This window comes from Balaenoptera borealis (assembly GCF_965194805.1).
Source record: "Balaenoptera borealis genome assembly, chromosome: 10".
Classification (NCBI taxonomy): Eukaryota; Metazoa; Chordata; class Mammalia; order Artiodactyla; family Balaenopteridae; genus Balaenoptera; species Balaenoptera borealis.
Genome location: NC_138874.1, coordinates 83756379 through 83776300, shown reverse-complemented (window position 1 = coordinate 83776300; position 19922 = coordinate 83756379). Strand labels below are relative to the sequence as shown.

At 41.6% G+C, this 19922-nt stretch overlaps 2 protein-coding genes across 5 annotated transcripts in view; one reads left to right on the top strand and one right to left on the bottom strand.

The window, feature by feature from the left end:
* BTAF1 (B-TFIID TATA-box binding protein associated factor 1) overlaps window positions 1-18480 on the bottom strand; it is a 103092-nt gene extending 84612 nt beyond the window's left edge. Inside the window, exon 1 of one of the 2 annotated variants that reach the window (XM_082339377.1) lies at window positions 17121-18480. Coding sequence is in view for 1 of the 2 variants with exons in the window: in XM_082339376.1 (XP_082195502.1) it covers window positions 4294-4307 (14 nt within the window). In the remaining variant the exon portion in view is untranslated. Of the gene's footprint in view, window positions 1-4293; window positions 4441-17120 lie in introns of those variants that run through there. The other variant, XM_082339376.1, reaches the window with a different exon arrangement.
* Window positions 4457-17111, top strand: FGFBP3 (fibroblast growth factor binding protein 3). 3 transcript variants are annotated; one of them, XM_082339639.1, is made up of 4 exons: window positions 4457-5057; window positions 6118-6171; window positions 7527-12427; window positions 12795-17111. In XM_082339639.1, exon 4 carries the CDS (start codon window positions 12884-12886, stop codon window positions 13655-13657), a length of 774 nt encoding a protein of 257 aa, XP_082195765.1. In that variant the 5' UTR covers window positions 4457-5057; window positions 6118-6171; window positions 7527-12427; window positions 12795-12883; the 3' UTR covers window positions 13658-17111. The 3 variants fall into 3 exon arrangements, with proteins under 3 accessions (XP_082195765.1, XP_082195764.1, XP_082195763.1); XM_082339638.1 differs by lacking the exon at window positions 6118-6171 and having other exon boundaries at window positions 4457-5043; XM_082339637.1 differs by lacking the exon at window positions 6118-6171.
* Window positions 18481-19922: the final 1442 nt, after the last annotated feature.

The following is a 19922-nucleotide window of genomic DNA, read 5'->3' as shown; positions in this document are numbered from 1 at the left end:
CTGTCAATCTTATAATGGATAGAAATTAGCAATAATGGAGGAATAGGCCTAGCAAACATAAGCAACCTGTGCTGTCCTATAGGTAAGATTATTTTAGCATTTTCCCTGTCAAGAGCAAGGACCCACTGGAATTTGCCCCAGCATCACGAAACCTCCTTTTACTTGGCAGAATAGGCCACTGAGACAATGTTTCTCTGAAGTATCAGCAATGCAGAGAGAGAATTATCAAAACTGAGCAAAGTTCTGCTCACATGTAGCAATTTGTTTCTTCCATAAGAGGGTATGTTCCCTTTTTTTCCCTGAATCTTTTCTGAACACTGCATCATTTTTAAATGCAAAGAATATGTGTCACAGACTTAAGGCATGACTTCTAAAACAGTCAAGTCATAATTACCGTCTCGACATTTTAGACATGAACTTTATAGCAGAGATCACTCAGGAAAAATTCTCTAAATTATATTTTTACATTTTCTCTATATGATCAAGGAAAAACTAAGTTCATAATAGCTAATCAATGCATAACAACAGTCAATCAATTGTGGCATAAACAGGCAAAGGTATCAAAAACAATCTTTTTAAAAAATCTGTATTAAGCCATGGAACCCAACATCACCACACATTCACCTACACCTTCTGTAATGAGCATAAGTTTTAACAGCCCCTCTAAGGTTGCCTTTACTGTTGGTGACTCAACTCCAACTAGATGACAGATAATACAGGGAGAGAGGCTCTTGTGAGCCTCTACAAAACAATATTCAAAGATTTAACAATTATAATTCAAACTGTTTGCAAACAACACTGAAAGCCTGTAATATATACTAATTTGTTTTTTTGCTAAGGGTGATTTTATGGGAGCAAGTCAAGTAGCTAGTGAGTGAGCTTGGCTGACCTTCCAGCATTCACATCTTAAGGGCAACATTGTTCTCCTACATGTGTATGCTCTCTTTTATTTAGGGTCTAAAGGAGTCATACATTTTTTAGTAGTATTTCACTGCATTTTATAGAGAACTTCAAATGCTATAATTGTATTTGCAATTTTAGAGAGTCACAAAGTTTTTTTTCGGGGGGGAGTGTTTGTTTGTGGTAAGATTTAACTCATCCATGGATCAAGAGTTGACCATACATTTCACGATTTGCTACATTCTTATAATTCAAAGTACATTAAAACTAGGCCTTTATAAAACTAAGTGGGGTCTAAAAATTTTGATTACACAAAGTGCAGGGTTATATTATATCCAATTTGCATTATAAAAGACCATGCTATCACAGAATTGTACTAGGTTATAAACTTATAAAACTAGTTCTGACAATGTTTATTATATTTTTAAAATTATAATTCTGGCTAATAGTCAAAGCTATAAAGTTTTTCTCCTCAGGGAAAACTGTAAAACTCAGAAGCACTTATTGAAAAACACCAGAAATACTCTACTATATATAAATTACAGAAAAATCATGAGAGGAATTAAAACAAGAAACAAAAGCACTCACTTACTCGTTTTTTTTAAAACGTATTGAGCACCTACCAGGAACGAGGCACTTTCCTGGGGATATTAAGATCAAAGACATTCCCTTCTCTCACAGAGCTGATGCTCAAGCAGGGGAGAGAACAATTAAACAATCACTTACAAAGTATGATAAATATGACTGATAGGAGTACACGTTGGTGCAAAGAGCTCAGATGAAGGAAAACCAGAGAAGGTTTCCCAAACAAAGTGACATATGTATAGGCTTAGGGCTTAGACCTAAAAACTAAGGTTGGAATTAGCCAGACTTGCAGGGAAGTGGGGGAGGTAGGAAAAATGTTCCAGAGATAAAGACTTGGAGGTGAGAACAAAGATTCAGAATGAAGGGGAGTGGAGAAGAGAGAGAGAGATGCAGAGAACCTGAGACAAGATGAAGCTTAAAAAGGTAAAGCAGGAACCAGATCACAAATGATCTGGTAAGATGTGTTTGTTACGGAATGTGGCCTTTATCTTAAGGCAACAGAAAACTAAAGGGTTTTAAGCAGAAAAAAGGCCATATTAAAATTAGCATATTAGCAAACAATAATATAACTGAAATGAAGAATAAATTAGAAAGAGATGCCATGGGAGGCAGGAAGAGCAGAGTGGCTGCTGTTACAGGTATCTCGGATTAGAGATGATGGTGGTATGGAGGAGGACTCTGGTAATTCGTATGGGAAGAAAAAGATTGGCCAGAGAAAGATTAGAAAGGTTGAACTGACAAGATTGGATGTGGGGACTAGCTAGACTTGGGGAAAGGAAGGGAGAGCAAAGTCAAATATTATTCCTAGATTTCTGGATCTTGCAATCTGAACTTAATATTTCCCTTCTATTGGAAATACAAGGTTCTAAAAACATTACAGTTTCTTTTCAGTTACACACATTGATATAAACAGTGCAAAAAATATTTTAGATTTGGTTCTAGCAAATATGATTTTTATCTCTTGAACCATCTTCCACTTTTTCTACAATAAAGTATTAAAATGAGTCTGTATTCCACACCAAAAGGAAAAAGGAAATTTAGTTAATAAAGATATGTGCTCAGTGCATGGAGAAGGCCAGCTTGAAATTAAAGTTTGCTATCCAAAGTGAATCCTCAGATGAAAAAGTCAAGGACTGACAGTATCCCCAAACCAGAAAGTGTCTCAAAAGTGTTTTCTGTGAACCTATTATATTACCAAAATAAGCACAGGACTAGCTCTTTCATAAAACCATGACAGGCTTTCTTTTTACAGTAGAATTTGATAGAATTTTGGCAAGCTAAATAAAAAAGATCTATAGAAAAAGAGCACCACCCTTTGAAATCCAATGTCAAGAACAAAAAGCACTTGCTTTCAAAACTCACTCATTCATGCAGAAGTTTAGGTGCTCTAAACTTCTGTAAATAGATTAACATTGGCCAAGCAGATTAGGCGCTCTTTAATCTTTCATTTTGTCTCTATAAAACTATAACCAATACTGTGAACATACACCGTCTACTCAGGAACGAAATTTCAAGAGCTACTCATTCCCTTAAACGTTGTACCACCTTATAAACAGAATACCATATTAAGTTTATATATCAATGTATTTATAATGTATGTATTTATATATTCATATGGGGGTAACAAATTAGATGATACACCTTTCTGTACTTGAAAAAGTTGAAAATACTACTTGTATACTCTCAAGGCAATTTTACATATCACAAAATAAGAATTTCCTCCCATTGACGGATTCAACTAATCTATGAAATAAAAATTAGATGCCCCACTACAGGTATCTTAGGACCCCTTTCACCCAACTCCCATGGGTTTCTCCCACGTACTCTTTTATCAGTTACCTAGGGAGTCTGTGAGGGATGGGTTATCATTTCACTTGCAAAACAGGAATGTGTTCAATTAACTATGAAAAATGAGCAAAAACTATGTTTTTATGTCTTCCCCTTTCAGTCTATGTGGTAGAAGGACCCATTTCTCATGAAAACTAACAGTAAACTTGGCGAATCCTGACTGCTATCAGAGGGAATATCCCCTACTTACACACACATAGGTCCACTAACTTCAAGTCTCTGACAAAATATACTCCCCCCACTCTCTCATATTGGAGGAAAGGAGAACTTTCCTTCTACAGCTATACAAATAAATGTCTTGCTGGTCTTTCTACAGTTTCTTATCGATGGGCATCGCTTTAAAATCGTTTAAGATTCGCGATACATCTTTCACGCCTTAGTTAAGGAAGATGATGCTGATACAGTAATTTGCTAAAGATTACACTGACGACTGAATGTGTACTGTCAAACAAAAGGAAGAATTATACTGTAATGTAAGGAAAAAGTCCTCATACGGAACATATCCCTAAAGCCGTAAACACAAAATTTTAACATAATTAGAAGGTCATGTAGATAATATTAACTCAAAATCTCCCCGACTTCGACAGTTGCTACCAAGTTTTCCCGTGAAATGGAGGTTAGGGATCGGCCTTAAAATGCTCAGAAAAAGAAGAGACTCTCCTAAAACTGAAAGGGGGAAGAGAAACCAGAGAAGAGAAACATGGTGAGGAAAGAGAAAAACTAGCCCTAACGCGCCAAAGGATCTATTCAACAAGAAAAAAGACATTTTTGAACCGATTTACGAGGGGTAACCCGAGCCCAAACCCCCGCAGACCGAGGGGCGAATCGCGGAGTCTGGGGAGGAAGGCGCCCGAGCCCAGTGACAATGGGAACCGTTCCTTCCTAGGAGTTGGGGCTCAGAGAGGAGACCGTGCCTCGCCCGGGCCGCCTTCCCGTCCGCTCGGGAGAAGCTAGACCCACCTGGAGACCGCCATGGCCGGGCGCCGGCGGTTCGGAGCTCCCCGCGAGCGACGCGCCGCGCTGCCGAGGCGCTAGTTTCCAGGGAGCGGAGCGGCGCAGGCCCAGGCCACGGAGCAGATAGGAGCGGCCGGTGCAGCGCGGGATGTCCCGGCGCGGGCCCTCGGGCATCTGCCCCGCCGCCTACCCGAGCTCGTCCCTGCCGCGGCCCGGGAGCAGGGGTCTGAGACGGCGGCGGAGGCAGCAGTCCTCCGAGCCGCACGACTTCAAACCGGGTGCCCCCAACCCCGCTCTTTGCTGACGCAGGCGTCGGCACGCCGGACTGAGCGTCAGCGCGCCGGAAGTGACGCCCGCTCACAGTCAGGGGCTCCGCTCCGCCGCTGAGTAGGAGTATGAGCCCATACGGCCTGGTGGCGCGCGCCGCAAAAAAAAAAGTTGTCTCTGCTTATCTAGAGGGGGTCGGTAGTCTTCATAAGAGGCGAGAGAGGAGAAATGAGTCCACTTATTTTCTAGGGAAGGAAAAGAAGCGATCTAGCCAAGGTTCTGGGAGTTAAAACCTTTGCTTGTAATTCCTCACTGCCCCGATCCCCATCTCACCAGACTGCTTCTAGAGAAAGCAGAATCCACAGGACCATAGCATGCTCTAGTCCAGGTGGCGATGCCAGTGGGAGGGGTGAAATCCAGAAAGATCTGCAACGGCACTGAAGACACGGCTCGAATGTTTGCCATCTATCTGCCATATGTTCTGCCTAGGTATTGGAGGGAAGGTATTCTGTCAACCATTTTGCCATGTTTGATTTCTTAATCGCTTGTGTTGTTGGTGCCATCATTTTCTCAACCTTATTTGAAAACTCTCAGCCATTTATTTATGTATTTATTTATTTGCTTATGTGACTGTTCAGTCGCTTAATTTATTAGGCTTTTAAACATTCTTCTGTCACCTAGTGCAGGCCCTTATCACCTTAAACTTGATTTTAATGACAGTAGTCGAAGTAATATTTCTCCAGCTTCAACTGAGCCCATCTTTTTTTTTTTTTATTAATTAATTAATTTATTTTTTGGCTGTGTTGGGTCTTCGTTTCTGTGCGAGAGCTTTCTCCAGTTGCGGTGAGCGGGGGCCACTCCTCATCGCGGCGGGCCTCTCACTGTCGCGGCCTCTCTTGTTGCGGAGCGCAGGCTCAGTAGTTGTGGCTCACGGGCCCAGTTGCTCTGCAGCATGTGGGATCTTCCCAGACCAGGGCTCGAACCCGTGTCCCCTGCATTGGCAGGTGGATTCTTAACCACTGCGCCACCAGGGAAGCCCCTGAGCCCATCTTAAAGGCCTCCAACAGATTAATCTTCACGAAACACTGCTTTCACCGTGTCACTCCTCTGCTTATAAAACTTATCCATTGGCTTCTCATTATCTGAAGAGGCTTTGCCTCAACCCCTGAGTCTTTTTCATCTATAAAATGAGGCTAATGAGAAGTACTATAGAAATAAAATGAGGTCATGTATCTAGAAAAGCTTACAAGAGTTTATAAAGCATAAAGGGAAAGAAACTAACTTAAGAACCTATGTGCTAGGCATTTGGCATGCATTATCTCATATACTTTGTAGGCCAACCCTGTAAAGTAAGTTTTAATCTTCATTTATAGGTGAGAAAACTAAGCTCAGGAAGGTTAAGTAATTTGCCCAAGATCCAAGCTACTAATAATATTTACTGTTCATTCTTAAACAAATATTAATTTGGCCCCTGCTCTATGCCAGACACTCTGCTTGGCACTGTTTTATACTATTAGACAATATCTGATCAAGCTGATGTTCACATGTCTTCATATTTCACAGCCTCCTCCCACCTGCCTTCTCAGTTCATCTAACACCACTGAAACTAACAAGCAGGTACATTTACTGATTGTACACTACATTCATTTATTCAGCCAAAATTAAGTACCTACCACATGCTAAACTCTATACTAGAGATTAGGGCTTCTAAAGAAACCAAAAACAGATAAGGTGCCCACTCTAGTTGAACTTACATTCTAATGGGAGGAAAGAGAGTGAACAGATAAACAAGAAAATATCATGTTTGTATGCTATGGAAAGCAGAATGATGGGATAGAGAGGGTAATTAGAGACCCCAGACGGGGTGATTAGGGGGAAACGAAGGAGAAGCTTAATCTGAGGCCTGAAGGACAAGAGGGAGCCCGCTATGTGAAAACCTGGGGAGCCTTCCAGATAGAGGATACAACTAGTGTAAAAACCTAAGAGAAGCTGGCTATCTTGGGAGACAAGATGGGAGAGGTAGAAAGGGGCCATTGTAAGGTATTTGGATTTTAGTCTAGCAATAGAAAGTCATAGGAGGTTTTTAAGCATGTGAGTAAAATGATCTGATATACATTTTAAAAAATTTTACTCTTTAATATCCAAGAGGTAATTAGATATATAGTTAGAAAGGACATATAGAAGAGAGGAAAAGGCTGGTGTTACAGATTGGTAAGGCATAGTGTAATAATCAAATATACTGAAGTCAGACTGACTTGTTTTTAAATCCTTCCTTACCACACTTAACAGTTGTGTGTCCAGGGAGTTGTCTAACCTTTCTAAGCTTCAATTGCTTCTGGGAAACGGGGACAATAATAGCACCTTATAGAGTTGTGGTGAAGATTAAATGATATAATGAATATAAAGCATTTAACCCAGTGACTGAAACTTTAAGCACTCAAAAACATTATTAACTACATTGAGTGTTCTTTTTGTTAACTATGCAACCTTAAGCAAATGACTTACCTTCTATGTCTCAATTTCCTCAGCTGTGAAATGGGGATAACATTAGTACTGGTACACAACCCTTATCTGAGACCCTGGCTAGAGATGGTTTTCTGAATTTAGAATTTTTTAGATTTTGAAAGGCAATCCAGTGCCTATTATGTCACACCCTAGCAGCTTCTAGGGCAGCACTCCATAGTCAAGTACATTTATAGTTCTGCAGCAAAACATATGAATAGCCATACTAAGAGGACTAAATAAGAAACTCTAAATAGATGCATGGCAGTTTAGGTCAGGTTTTGCTGCCAGATGAATTTTTTTTAAGTATCATATTCAGACCTTTTTCAATTCCAGAATTGTAAATAATGGATCGTGAACCTGTACTTTGTAAAGTTGTTGTAAGGAGCAAATGAGTTGATACATGATACACTTAAGAAATACTAAGTGCTAAATAAATTTTAGCTATTATTTTTTTTTTTTATCACCAGAAAGGTGGCTTCAAAAATCAATGGCAGGACTTCCCTCGTGGCACAGTGGTTAAGAATCCGCCTGCCAATGCAGGAGACATGGGTTCGAGCCCTGGTCCGGGAAGATCCCACATGCAGCGGAGCAACTAAGCCCGTGCACCACAACTACTGAACCTGCGCTGTAGAGCCCACGAGCCACAACTACTGAGCCCGTGTGCCACAGCTACTGAAGCCTGCGCGCCTAGAGCCCGTGCTCTGCAACAAGAGAAGCCACAACAATGAGAAGTCCGCGCACTGCAACGAAGAGTAGCCCCTGCTCGCCGCAACTAGAGAAAGCCTGCACACAGCAACGAAGACCCAACACAGACAAAAAAAAAAAAGAAAAACTATACCCAGTAGGGCGGCTATTATAAAACACACACACACACGTAAGAGAGCAAACAAAAAAAGTAAATAACAGGGGCTTCCCTGATGGCACAGTGGTTAAGAATCCGCCTGCCAATGCAGGGGACACGGGTTCGAGCCCTGGTCCGGGAAGATCCCACATGCCGTGGAGCAACTAAGCCCATGCGCCACAACTACTGAGCCTGTGCCCTAGAGCCCACGAGCCACAACTACTGAAGCCCACGCACCTAGAGCTCATGCTCTGCAAGGAGAGAAGCCACCTCAATGAGAAGCCTGTACACCACAACGATGAGTAGCCCCCGCTCGACACAACTAGAGAAAGCCCACGCACAGCAACGAAGACCCAACGCAGCCAAAAATAAATAAATAAATTTATATTTTAAAAAAAGTAAATAACAAGTATTGGCAAGGATCTGGAGAAATTGGGACCTTTGTGCACTGTTGGTTGGAATGTAAAATGGTGCAGCCACTATAGGAAACAGCATGGAGGTTCCTCAAAAAGTTAAAAATAAAATTAGCATATGATCGGGCTTCCCTGGTGGCGCAGTGGTTGAGAATCTGCCTGCTAATGCAGGGGACACGGGTTCGAGCCCTGGTCTGGGAAGATCCCACATGCCGCGGAGCAACTAGGCCCGTGAGCCACAACTACTGAGCCTGTGCGTCTGGAGCCTGTGCTCCGCAACAAGAGAGGCCGCAACAGTGAGAGGCCCGCGCACCACAATGAAGAGTGGCCTCCGCTTGCCGCAACTAGAGAAAACCCTAGCGCAGAAACGAAGACCCAACATAGCAATCAATTAATCAACCAATCAATAAATAAATCTTAAAAAAAAAAAAATTAGCATATGATGCAGCAATTCCACTTTTGGGTATGTGCCCAAAAGAACTGAAAGCAGCCGCGGAGCAACAGCCTGTGCGCCACAACTACTGAGCCTGCACTCTAGAGCCCGCGAGCCACAACTACTGAGCCCACGTGCCATAACTACTGAAGCCCGCGTGCCTAGAGCCCACGCTCCGCAACAAGAGAAGCCACCGCAATGAGAAGCCTGCGCACTGCAACAAAGAGTAGCCCCCACTCGCTGCAACTAGAGAAAGCCCGTGCGCAGCAACAAAGACCCAACGCAGCCAAAAATAAATAAATAAATAATAAAAATAAATTAATTATTAAAAAAAAACCTGAAAGCAGAAACTCAAATATTTATACACACATATTCATAGCAGCATTATTCAAAATAGTCAAAAGGTGGAAGCAACACAAGTGTTCATCAACCGAAGAACGCATAAACAAAATGTGCACTATACATACAATGGATTATTATTCAGCCTTAGAAAGGAAGGAGGGGCTTCCCTGGTGGCGCAGTGGTTGAGAATCTGCCTGCCAATGCAGGGGACACGGGTTCGAGCCCTGGTCTGGGAAGATCCCACATGCCACGGAGCAACTAGGCCCGTGAGCCACAATTACTGAGCCTGCGCGTCTGGAGCCTGTGCTTCGCAACAGGAGAGGCCGCGACAGTGAGAGGCCCGCGCACCGCGATGAAGAGTGGCCCCCGCTTGCCACAACTAGAGAAAGCCCTCGCACAGAAACGAAGACCCAACACAGCCATAAATAAATAAATAAAAATTTTAAAAAAAAAAAAGGAAGGAAAATTTGACACATGCTACAACATAGATGAGACTTGACGAAATTATACTAAGTGAAATAAGCTAGTCACAAAAGGACAAATACTGTATGATTCCACTTATATGAGGTATCCAGAGTAGTCCATTCATGGAGACAAAAAGTAGAATGGTGGTTGCCAGGGGGTGGAGGAAGGGAGGAATGAGGAATTATTGTTTAATGGGTACAGAGTTTCAGTTTTGGAAGAAGAAAAAAGTTCTGGAGCTGGATGGTGGTGATGGTTGCACAACAGTGTGAATGTACTTAATGTCACTGAATTGTACACCTAAAATGGTTAAAATGGTAAATTTGGGGGTGGGATGAATTGGGAGATTGGGATTGAAATCTATACACTACTGATACTATGTATAAAATAGATAACTAATGAGAACTTACTGTATAGCCCAGGGAACTCTACTCAGTGCTCTGTGGTGACCTAAATGGGAAGGAAATCCAAAAAAGAGGGGATATGTGTATACGTATAGCTGATTCACTTTGCTGTACAGCAGAAACTAACACAATATTGTAAATCAACTATACTCCAATAAAAGTTAATTTAAAAAACAAAAAAACAAAAAAAAGGTACAATTTATGTTATGTGTATTTAACCACAATTTATAAAAAGTAACTTCTAGTAAGACGTTACCCCTTTCTGACATGGCATAGCACATCTGTGTGCCCTTATTTTTGTTCTGGGGGCAATGTTTCTGACAGAAAACATGGTCTCGAATGTCTCCTTTAATAATTATGACTTTCTGGTAACAAACTTTTTCATTGTAATTAGTAAAAACTGTCACAAGATGTCACTCTTTAGCTGAAAAACTATTGCAGTTTGGTTCAGTAGCCGATAACTATAAGTAATTCCAGAGCATCAGATAAAAGCCTGTATATAGTGCTTTGCTCATACAAATACGGTTTTCTGGGAAAGAGAAGGTTTCCATCTGTGAAATGTATTAATAAGCTACTCTGTTCATGAAATTTATGTTAATATTTATTAACTTCATTGGTACTAATTGTTTTTCAGTATAAATTGAGTTGGTGTAATTAAGACATAACTAACTTTGTAAGTGTTAGGGAAATACAAAGCTGAAATGTAAAGATCATTGAAAGTCAGGTGGCTTTACCACTAAATGATGTGTGACATTGGGTAAGTCCTTTAATCCCTCTGATTTCACCAGAGTGGTAGAAACATCCTTTCTTAGGTCGATATACACTACCGTATATTTACTCTGGGCTAAAACATATTTAAGTACATTCTAATTCTAAAATATTTTGGTTTTTATAGTAGTAATCAAATTGTAACTGTTGAAATACAATACCAATGGGAGTTTAGTAATAGAAAATACTGCCCACAAGAAGACATTAGGAAATATAATGAGACTTCTTGATGTCCTGAGGGAGTATTTTAGGAAAATACTTACTTGTATTAAACAATTATAGTCAGAGGTATAAACTCTTGAAATAAAAAAGATCACATTTATTACTGAGAACAATTTTTAAAAGATACTGGAATATCCTAAAGTGTAAAAGAAAAATTCCTTTGTTTACATGTAAAATTCTTAAGATTCAAGGACACATTAATTCTTAAAGATTAACCATTTGAATTGGTAATATTATACTATAATCAAAATAATTTTTTAAACTTCTAATTTTTGTAAGAAGTTTGTAATTGAGTTATAATACCTAAAAACAATCAAAAGACCAAATGCTCACTGCTGGATGAAATGCTGGACATTATAATGCATCAATAAATGAGGATATTACATTTTTATTAGTAGTAACAGTTATTAGGATTAAGATTATTAGGATGAGAAAAACTATCAGAAATGGTGGGTGAAAATATAGAACTCAGAATGATATAAAAAATAGAGTGTAAATAGTGTCCAGTTAAGGATATTGACAGTTGTTTTGTTTCATTTCATCTTATTTAACTCTTAAAACTTAGATCTTTCTGTTTAACTTTTATCTTCACATGATTAAATATGTAAAAGGAGAGGGGGTGTAGTAGCTAAAGGGTACAGAGTTGCTTTTCGTGGTGATGAAAGTGTTCTAAGATTAACTGTGGTGATAGTTGCACATATGTGTGAATATATTAAAAACCATTGAATTTTACAGTTTAAATGGGTGAACTGTATGGTATATGAACTATATCTCAATAAAAAGTACGTGAAGGAAGCACACTATTCAAGCTTTTTTTTCTATTACTGCAAATATAGTTATGAATGCCTATTTTTAAAAGAGCATTGAAAACAAGTGGTTTGGGGGGGACAGATAAATTAGGAGTATGGGATTAACAGATGCACACTACCATACATAAAATAGATACACAAAGACTTACTGTGGAGCACAGGGAACTATATTCAGTATCTTGTAATAAACTATAATGGAAAAGAATTTTTAAAAAAGGAATATAGATATATATATATATATGTATAACTGAGTTACTTTGCTGTACACCTGAAACTAACACAATATTGTAAATCAACTATAATTCAATTAAAATAAATAAATAAAATTCAAGTAAAGAATATGTAAAAGGAAAGAAAAGAATGATTTGTTAAAATTCGCGTGATTATTTTAAACACTGGAAGCAAAAACGATTTATATTCATGTTACATTGCCACTTCTATCATACATCTGTGTGTGTGTGTGTGTGTGTGTGTGTGTGTGTGTGTGTGTGTGGCACGGTGGTGGGAAGTCTCCCAGGGAGAGAGAGAGAAGTTTGGGAGGGGCATAGTCGGGGAGGCCCGTTCTGTTCCATTGATAACACGTTCATTCACTGGGAGCCGGCTAAAACAGACTAATCCTTCTAGCAGTCATTCCCTCTACCTTAACAAGGCTCCGCCACCTCGCCCAGAACTCGGTAAGTTCAAAGTGCAGTAAAAGTGCGTTTTTCCAAAGAATAATCTGAAATGACTTTGTAGATAATTTACTGGAGGGTGGAGAAGGGAGGGGGTGGAGGAAGGGGTGGAGGTGGTAATTATCAGGCATCGCTTTGCTATCATATTTGCAATGGGGGGAAAAACCTCAATGCGCAAATAGTTTCAAAAAGATTAGACAGTAATTGGCTTTTTCCCAGGAAACCTTTCCAGAGGGGCCACTCGCAAGCTGCTGCTGCCCACTGAAAACCGACGCCCAGAAAGTCTGGGGAGGGGGATTGGCAGGTGCCTGTGCTTGGGCCAAGGGCTGCGCCCGACTCAGTCAGTAACCGCCTCTGCGTCTGTCCCCAGGTCCAAGGGATGCTGCTCTCCTGGCCCTGCTACCACTGAAGCGCTCAGGGGTCCCTGGAAAGCCGACCTGAGTGCAGACACCACGAGCCATGAGTCCTCTGAGGCTGCGAGCGTCTCTCTCGTTGCTGCTGCTGCTGCTGGGTGGCTGCCTCCTCGAGGGCGCCGGGAGAAACCAGGGGGCGGCCGGCAGCGCGGTCGAGTCGGCCCCGGGCCCCGCGGGCGGCTCCTCCGGTCGCTTCGTCAGTCCCGAGCGGCACGCGTGCAGCTGGCAGCTCCTGCCGCCCGCCCCAGGGCCCGCGGCGGGCAGCGAGCTGGCGCTGCGTTGCCAGGGCCCGGACGGGGCGCGCCACCAGTGTGCCTACCGCGGGGAGCCGGGGCGCTGCCCGGTCTATGCCGCCCGCCGCTCGCACTTCTGGAAGCAGGTGCTAGGTGGGCTGCGCAGGAAGCGGCGGCCCTGCCACGACCCCGCGCCGCTCAAGGCCCGCCTGTGCGCGGGCAAGAAGGGCCAGGGCGCGGAGCTGCGCCTGGTGCCCCATGCGTCCCCATTCGTCAGCCCTACCGGGGCGGGCTTTCCCCGGGATACCAAGCTCCGGGCCAGGAGCCGGGGGCAGCCCCGGGACGCCGCGCGCGGCCCCGCCGCAGGGGCCCCGCCTCCCCCGAACGCGCCGCCCGAAGGGAAGCCCTCTGAGAAGAAGACCAAAGGAGGCAAGAGAAAGGCTGCCTGGGACCCAGACGAGGAGCGACCTCTGGGGACCCGGCCCGATCCCGACGAGCTGGACGAGAACGCGAAGCTCACGGAGACCTACTGTGCTGAGAAGTGGCATTCCCTCTGCAACTTCTTTGTCAATTTCTGGAATGGCTGAGGGTGCGGGCGAGTGCGGGCCTGGGGAGGGAAGGGGAGAGGGAGGGAGGGGATCTGTGCGCAGCCCGGGAGGGGAAGCTAAGGGCATCCTAGGCCACGAGATACTGGATAGAGAGTGGGGAAGAGTCCAGGTTCTAGAATGGGTCTGGGGGGGTGGAGGTGGGGCTTGGGATGAGAGTATAAAGGCTATGGAGAGTCTCTGAGACAGCAGAGAAGTTAAAAATTATTGAGTCGACCCTGATTAAGAGCAGAAGAACTAGTGGAAACAGAAGTGGGCATACCCTAAATGTGCAAAAACTGTAGACTGGGGAGAGAGACGGGTACAGAGAGGCTGAAAAAAATAAGTGGGAAAAAGTGACTGAGAGGATGTGACTCTCGTGTGGGAAGCAGGATACAATGTACACTGTTTAACACATTCCTATTAAAATACACTCATGAGCAACTGATAACCTGAGCCAGGTTGAATTTTCAGTGTCATCTCACCTACTCAGCTGACAAGATTACCAACTTCTTTTCTCTTTAGGAATTAGCATGAACTTGGGTGCTGTCTCCTGTCATAGATGATCCCTATAGGGATCGAAGCCATTCAGAGCTCAAAATTGACTCCAGTGAAAAGGTTTTCAGGATGATTGCCTTTGAATTCTTTTAGAAGTTCTGCTTTTAAACAGAGTGATGCCTAGTGTTCTGAAACTTTCCTATTAACCTTCCAAATTCAGAAGTGAATTATAGAAGTTGAGTGCTCCAGTAGGTTTTAAAAAACAATTCTCTTTGTATTTGATCGTATTTTTTTAAAAAAGCTAAAATGTAAGTACATATCTCAGAGTCATTTGGACCATTATGGAAGTCATCTCTCTATTTTGCGTAACTAATTGTTAACATATTTCATTTTAAATAAGATGAAATGATAGACTTTGCATGTGTCAGGTGCTCAATAAAAACTGTATGGCTAGATTTAAAGAACTGGCAGGACAATGGAAATTTTGACTGCATTTGATCTAGTTCTGAGTATACCTTGAAGTTCCTAAAAACATCTTGAATTGTTGGGGAAAGACAAGAACAAGTCTGCATAAGGGAAAAATCACAAACTGACAAACCCTGGGTCCTATCATTGCTCTGTTTGGCCTGCATGCAGTTCTCTCATTTTTCCACTCTTCCTCCCTCCCTCCCAATTGGGATTTGTTGCTAGCATTTAAAAATTAGATCATTTCATATAAAAAGCCAGATTTCTGTATTCTCTTGTAAAATTAGATCTAATGACATTGGACACATCTTTCCACATTGCAACAACTGGCTGATGCTGAATATTGGCTGACCTCTTTAGATTAGGTATATTTTCTTGAGTTTTCCCACTGCTGCTGCACGTCTTATAAATTGACTTTATTCATTTATATTACAGGGCTGAACCCATGAGACATTTAAGCCACCACCAGATATAAGGGTTTTTGGCTGACCTTCTGTTTTTCTCACCTCCTCTCCTTTAAAATAATGGTAAATGCAACAATCTTACAGACACTGAACACCTCCTGACCTTTTTCCTCCTTGACCAGCCCCTAGAAAATGTAAACTATCTTTTACCTATTCTGTACGTTCTTCACACAATTGGCAAAACATTCAGATTGACCATAGTTTCATGCCACGTTTATGAATCACTTTCTGAGTAACATTGACCATTAGATAAAATTCATCTTGGCCAAGGAAAGGAAGCTCAGAGTAGCTTGAGACCACCCCCTAAAGATAGGAATGCAAGGTTTGAGGGATCTTAATTTCCCAACCAGGGATCGAACTTGGCCCCCCTGCAGTGGACTGCCAGGGAATTCCCAAAAGGGGTTCAGTCTTACAGGGCACTTACACAAAATGGTGATCAGAAACTCTCCATCTCAGCAGGGAGCCACATAAAAAGAAATAAGCAAGAAATGTGTGGTTGAAAAAGAAATAAGCAAGAAATGTGTGGTTGAAAAAGAAATAAGCAAGAAATTTGTGGTTGTAGAAGGGACAATTATCTGATGAGGAGAACAAAATACAGTGCTCGCATCCCTGACGCGTAAGCAAGAGGGTATGTGTGATGTCCTTCAATGACAATGACTTGAAAGGAGATGAGAATGTTTCTGGTCTTGGAGGCTTGGGGACCACAGCTGCCCTCCCAGCTCCATGGCTTTCTTACAGCTTCAAAGAGCATCTCTCCTTACTTCCTGCCCGATGCTTACAGCTGCAGAGCTTTGATGAACTTACCCCAAGTTTGTCCCTCCTGTGACCTCTGGCTCACCACATTCAAACTCTTCCCCATTTCAATTTTTAAAAGCAGGCATAAAAGCAGACCAAAGCCCTCCTTTCCCTTTTGTAAAGCAAGACAGCTGCTTCAGCCATATTAAAATTATTAGGTGGTCATTATATACAGACAACAGCAGTTAGAAAAAGATAATGTAAGGTGCCATTAATAATAGCAATCCAAGGTAAAATACCTAAGAATAAATTCAATAAAAAATATACAAGAGCTATGTGAAGAACACAGAAATACTTCTGAGGGCAGAACAGAAAGACTTGAGTAAATGAAAACATATGTGGATTATGATTATGATTAAAGAGGCCTTAACATTTAAAAATGTCAATCTAAAAATAAATAAATAAAAATAAAAATGTCAATCTGTAAATAATCTATACATTTAAACATGATAACAACAGACTACTAAAAGGATTTTTTGGTGTGAGAATTGGGCAAACTGATTCTAAAATTCTAAAGGAAAACCAAAACGAATTTGGGGACTGGAGGGGTGCAGGGTTGTATGTTTCAGAGAGAGAGAAAAAAAGGATGCTTTCATTAAGGTTAAGGGTACAATTTGAAATGGTTAAATATAGAATCTCCCAAAGGACTGCTGGCAGCACGGTGCAAAACAATGTAAATGATGTGAGTGGACTGTTTCTAGGTAACCACAGGGACTCTCCATAGAAGGCCAGAAGCTTCCAACCAGCACTTCAGTTGACTGTTGCTGCCTCTGAGCTGGGTGGTCATGTGATCGTGGTGGGGCTGAGGACCCTAAACCTTTGATCCGTATGTTCTTTTGTTTCCATGCATAACGATCACAATGAGAACGATTCTTCTCCAAATCGAGACAGGGAGAGGGCCCTTATGCATTGATTTTAAGATGTGGGGAGAGAGGTAAAGGGAAGGTGGCCAGTGTGGGATCCCCAGGAGGGTGAGATGTCACAGTTTATGTTTAATCATGTGTTAGTATTCCTTGGGAGTGCCACAGGACGAAATGTTTGCCAGCATTTAGAGGCAGCTCTTTACCGTCTCTCTTTTTTCCCTTCCTATTATTACTTAAGGCTTGGGAGGGCTCTCGATTAAATTTTTAAAAGGCAAAGCAAAAGAACACACTACACAACAGAACACACACACACACCCCATACACACCCCATACACACACACACACACACACACAGAGGATTGGAGTATTTTGAAAACTTACTGCCGGCAGTGTGCCCAGAGGAAAGAAGTTGGTTAGGACAGTCCCATCTTTCATTCCTTAGCTCACACCAGCAGTCTCCACCATGTGGGTATGCAACCAGCTTCTCAGATGGGTTTGGACGTTCCTGCAAAGCCCTGTTAAAATCCACAACATAAACCCTCAGGAAAATCTGGAGGGTGAAATCACTTTGAGTAACTGTGAATGGCTGGCACCTACACTGTTATAAAAACTTTGAGTGAGTCACCGAGAATGAAGGAGGACCTCAGTGTAAGAGGACAGCACGTATGCCTAAACGCAGGTGGGCTGCCTTAGGAAGGCTGGGGGCAGATTGAAGGCTGGAGAGCTGAAGTTATTTGCAGGAGGGATAATTAGCCTCATGGGACCAGGTGGTAGGATGTAAGAGGGGATGGGCCAGAAGGGGCCTCGACTGAGCCCCTTCGACTGCAGCCTCAAAATTTGGCTACTGTTTAATGGTAAATCTGTTCAAAATAGTAGAGGAGGCCTTCTCTTTTAATAGTCATGAAGTTTCATTTGCCGTTAAAAAATAATAACAACAACTATTGTTTAATGTCAATGATCTTCTTGAATTTTGAAAATAACTTAGAAAACCATTTAGACATGACTGGTGTGTTATTTTGGTAATGAATGCAGTTTCACAAAATTCTATATCAATAACATAAAAGTCCCTTTGTTTACCATTCTGTTGTTTATCTCAAAGTTTGCCATTAGATCCTAATTGAAATTCATAGACTTCCTGGTCCTTGTTAAATATTGAAAGTGAGAGCTCAGATCTAAGAGTGAGAAGGGTTAATGAGCTTGTGAACTTGTGTTGGTGGCCTGTTCCCAAGTCTGAACCCCGCATGTGTTGGGGAATAATGGCTGCTTATTAACCTCCCAGGCGGAACAGCTGGTGGGGATCAAAGGCACCCTGCACTACATGGTGTTGCTCAAACTGACTCCCCACCTAACCACCAGGAAAGCGTGCCAGGTCCCCAGGGAGGGGTGGGTTGCACTAAACCCAGGAGCACATTGAAAGAAGGTCTGTCCCACTAGAGTCTCTCTGGAAATGTACCAGGGGAGCCCATGGGAGTAAGGGATTGATTCTCAAAGCTGTAGAAATAGGGGTGGGAATACTATGATTATTTAGGCAGAGACATCACTCCAAGAAGCATTTCCCTCTTTAGGTCCTCCTCCAACATTTGCAGGGCCTGGGGCAAGAGCTCCAATGGAGGGAAGTCCACATACGGTATGTCTAAATATTAAATAATCATAACGCAAGCTAATAAATATAGTCTATCCTCCTATCTTGGCTATACCTTTGAACAACAGAATTTTAAATATATACGTATGAAAACTATAATTTTTTTTTAAAATTAATTAATTAATTAATTAATTATTTATTTTTGGCTGCATTGGGTCTTCGCTGATGTGTGGCTCTCTCCAGTTGTGGCGAGCAGGGGCCCCTCCTCGTTGTGGTGCGCTGGCCTCTCATTGTGGTCGTTTCTCCCGTTGTGGAGCACGGGCTCTAGGCACACGGGCTTCAGTAGTTGTGCCTCGCCGGCTCCAGGGCGCAGGCCCAGCAGCCGTGGTTCACGGGCCCAGTTGCTCTGTGGCATGTGGGATCTTCCCGGACCAGGGCTCGAACCCATGTCCCCTGCATTGGCAGGTGGATTCTTAACCACTGCACCACAAGGGAAGCCCGAAAACTATAATTTTTATACGATTGAAAGTTGGTAAAATGTCAAAGAAAATGAAATTTAATGATCATGGTGCATGTCTGGGGTCCTCTTGATGGGCCGGTGAATGATGGATGAGTAATAGTGACCTATATAATTCACAAGTTATTATATTGTAATTTTTTGTCTTCATTTCAGCAAAATTGCTAATTATGCTGTTTGGATTATAATGGCAAGATTTGTGCCAGAAATGCCAAATTAGATAATAATTCTTGAGTCATCTTAGTTCTTAGGTGGCTTTTTATTAATTTCGATTTTGAGAAACTTCATTCCGCTGAGGCAGTAGCAACTGAATTTGTCAATGAATTTCTTAGATTCAGAAATGAACCCGAAATTTTATAAATCACATACAAGCACTGTGTTGGAATTGCGAATGATAATTAACATTATTACAGAAAATAGCATAAAATATTTAATATATTTGTAAAACATTTTAATTTAATCCTATAAATTGCTATCACTTATACTTCAATGTTTCATCTCTTAAAGCAATATCTAGAACCATTCAATATTAAATTCAAAGTTTCCAATTTGTTCAAATCTCTCTTCAGTTGACAGGATATCTTGCTCTACAAAGGCCAGAAAATAGGCTCTATTGAAATTAGTTTAGAATCATTTATGAATAAATCTTTTCCTTCAAAGTCATGCAAACATATTCTTTTCCATTTTGATTTCCTTATGTTTTATAAGAATGTCACTTTTGTTCATATGTCACATGCGGTTTCATTCAATTTAAATAACCAATTTTCACTAAATTAAAAAAGTATTTTTAATTTTTTAAAAAGTGAAATAGGCAATCTTGAATCTATTTGTTGTTCTTATAAGCTTTTGATAACATTATTAATAGCAAGTGATATACCAAAAATAAGTACGGAGAGAGCACATTTTAAATTAATTTCATTTTCTATCACCAACTACAATTTGTTCTTCATTTGAAGATCTGTTTCACTTAACTCATCTCACACATGTTCTGTCTTATCTAGCTTAAGTCTAATTGCTTTAGCACCATTTCATAGGCTCTCACATTGTGTGTCAGAAAGGTCAATTTTAATATGTACTTCATCAA

Coding starts and splice junctions, on each gene's coding strand:
- FGFBP3 (XM_082339638.1), top strand. CDS start 12,884: ATGAGTCCTCTGAGGCTGCGAGCGTCTCTCTCGTTGCTGCTGCTGCTG.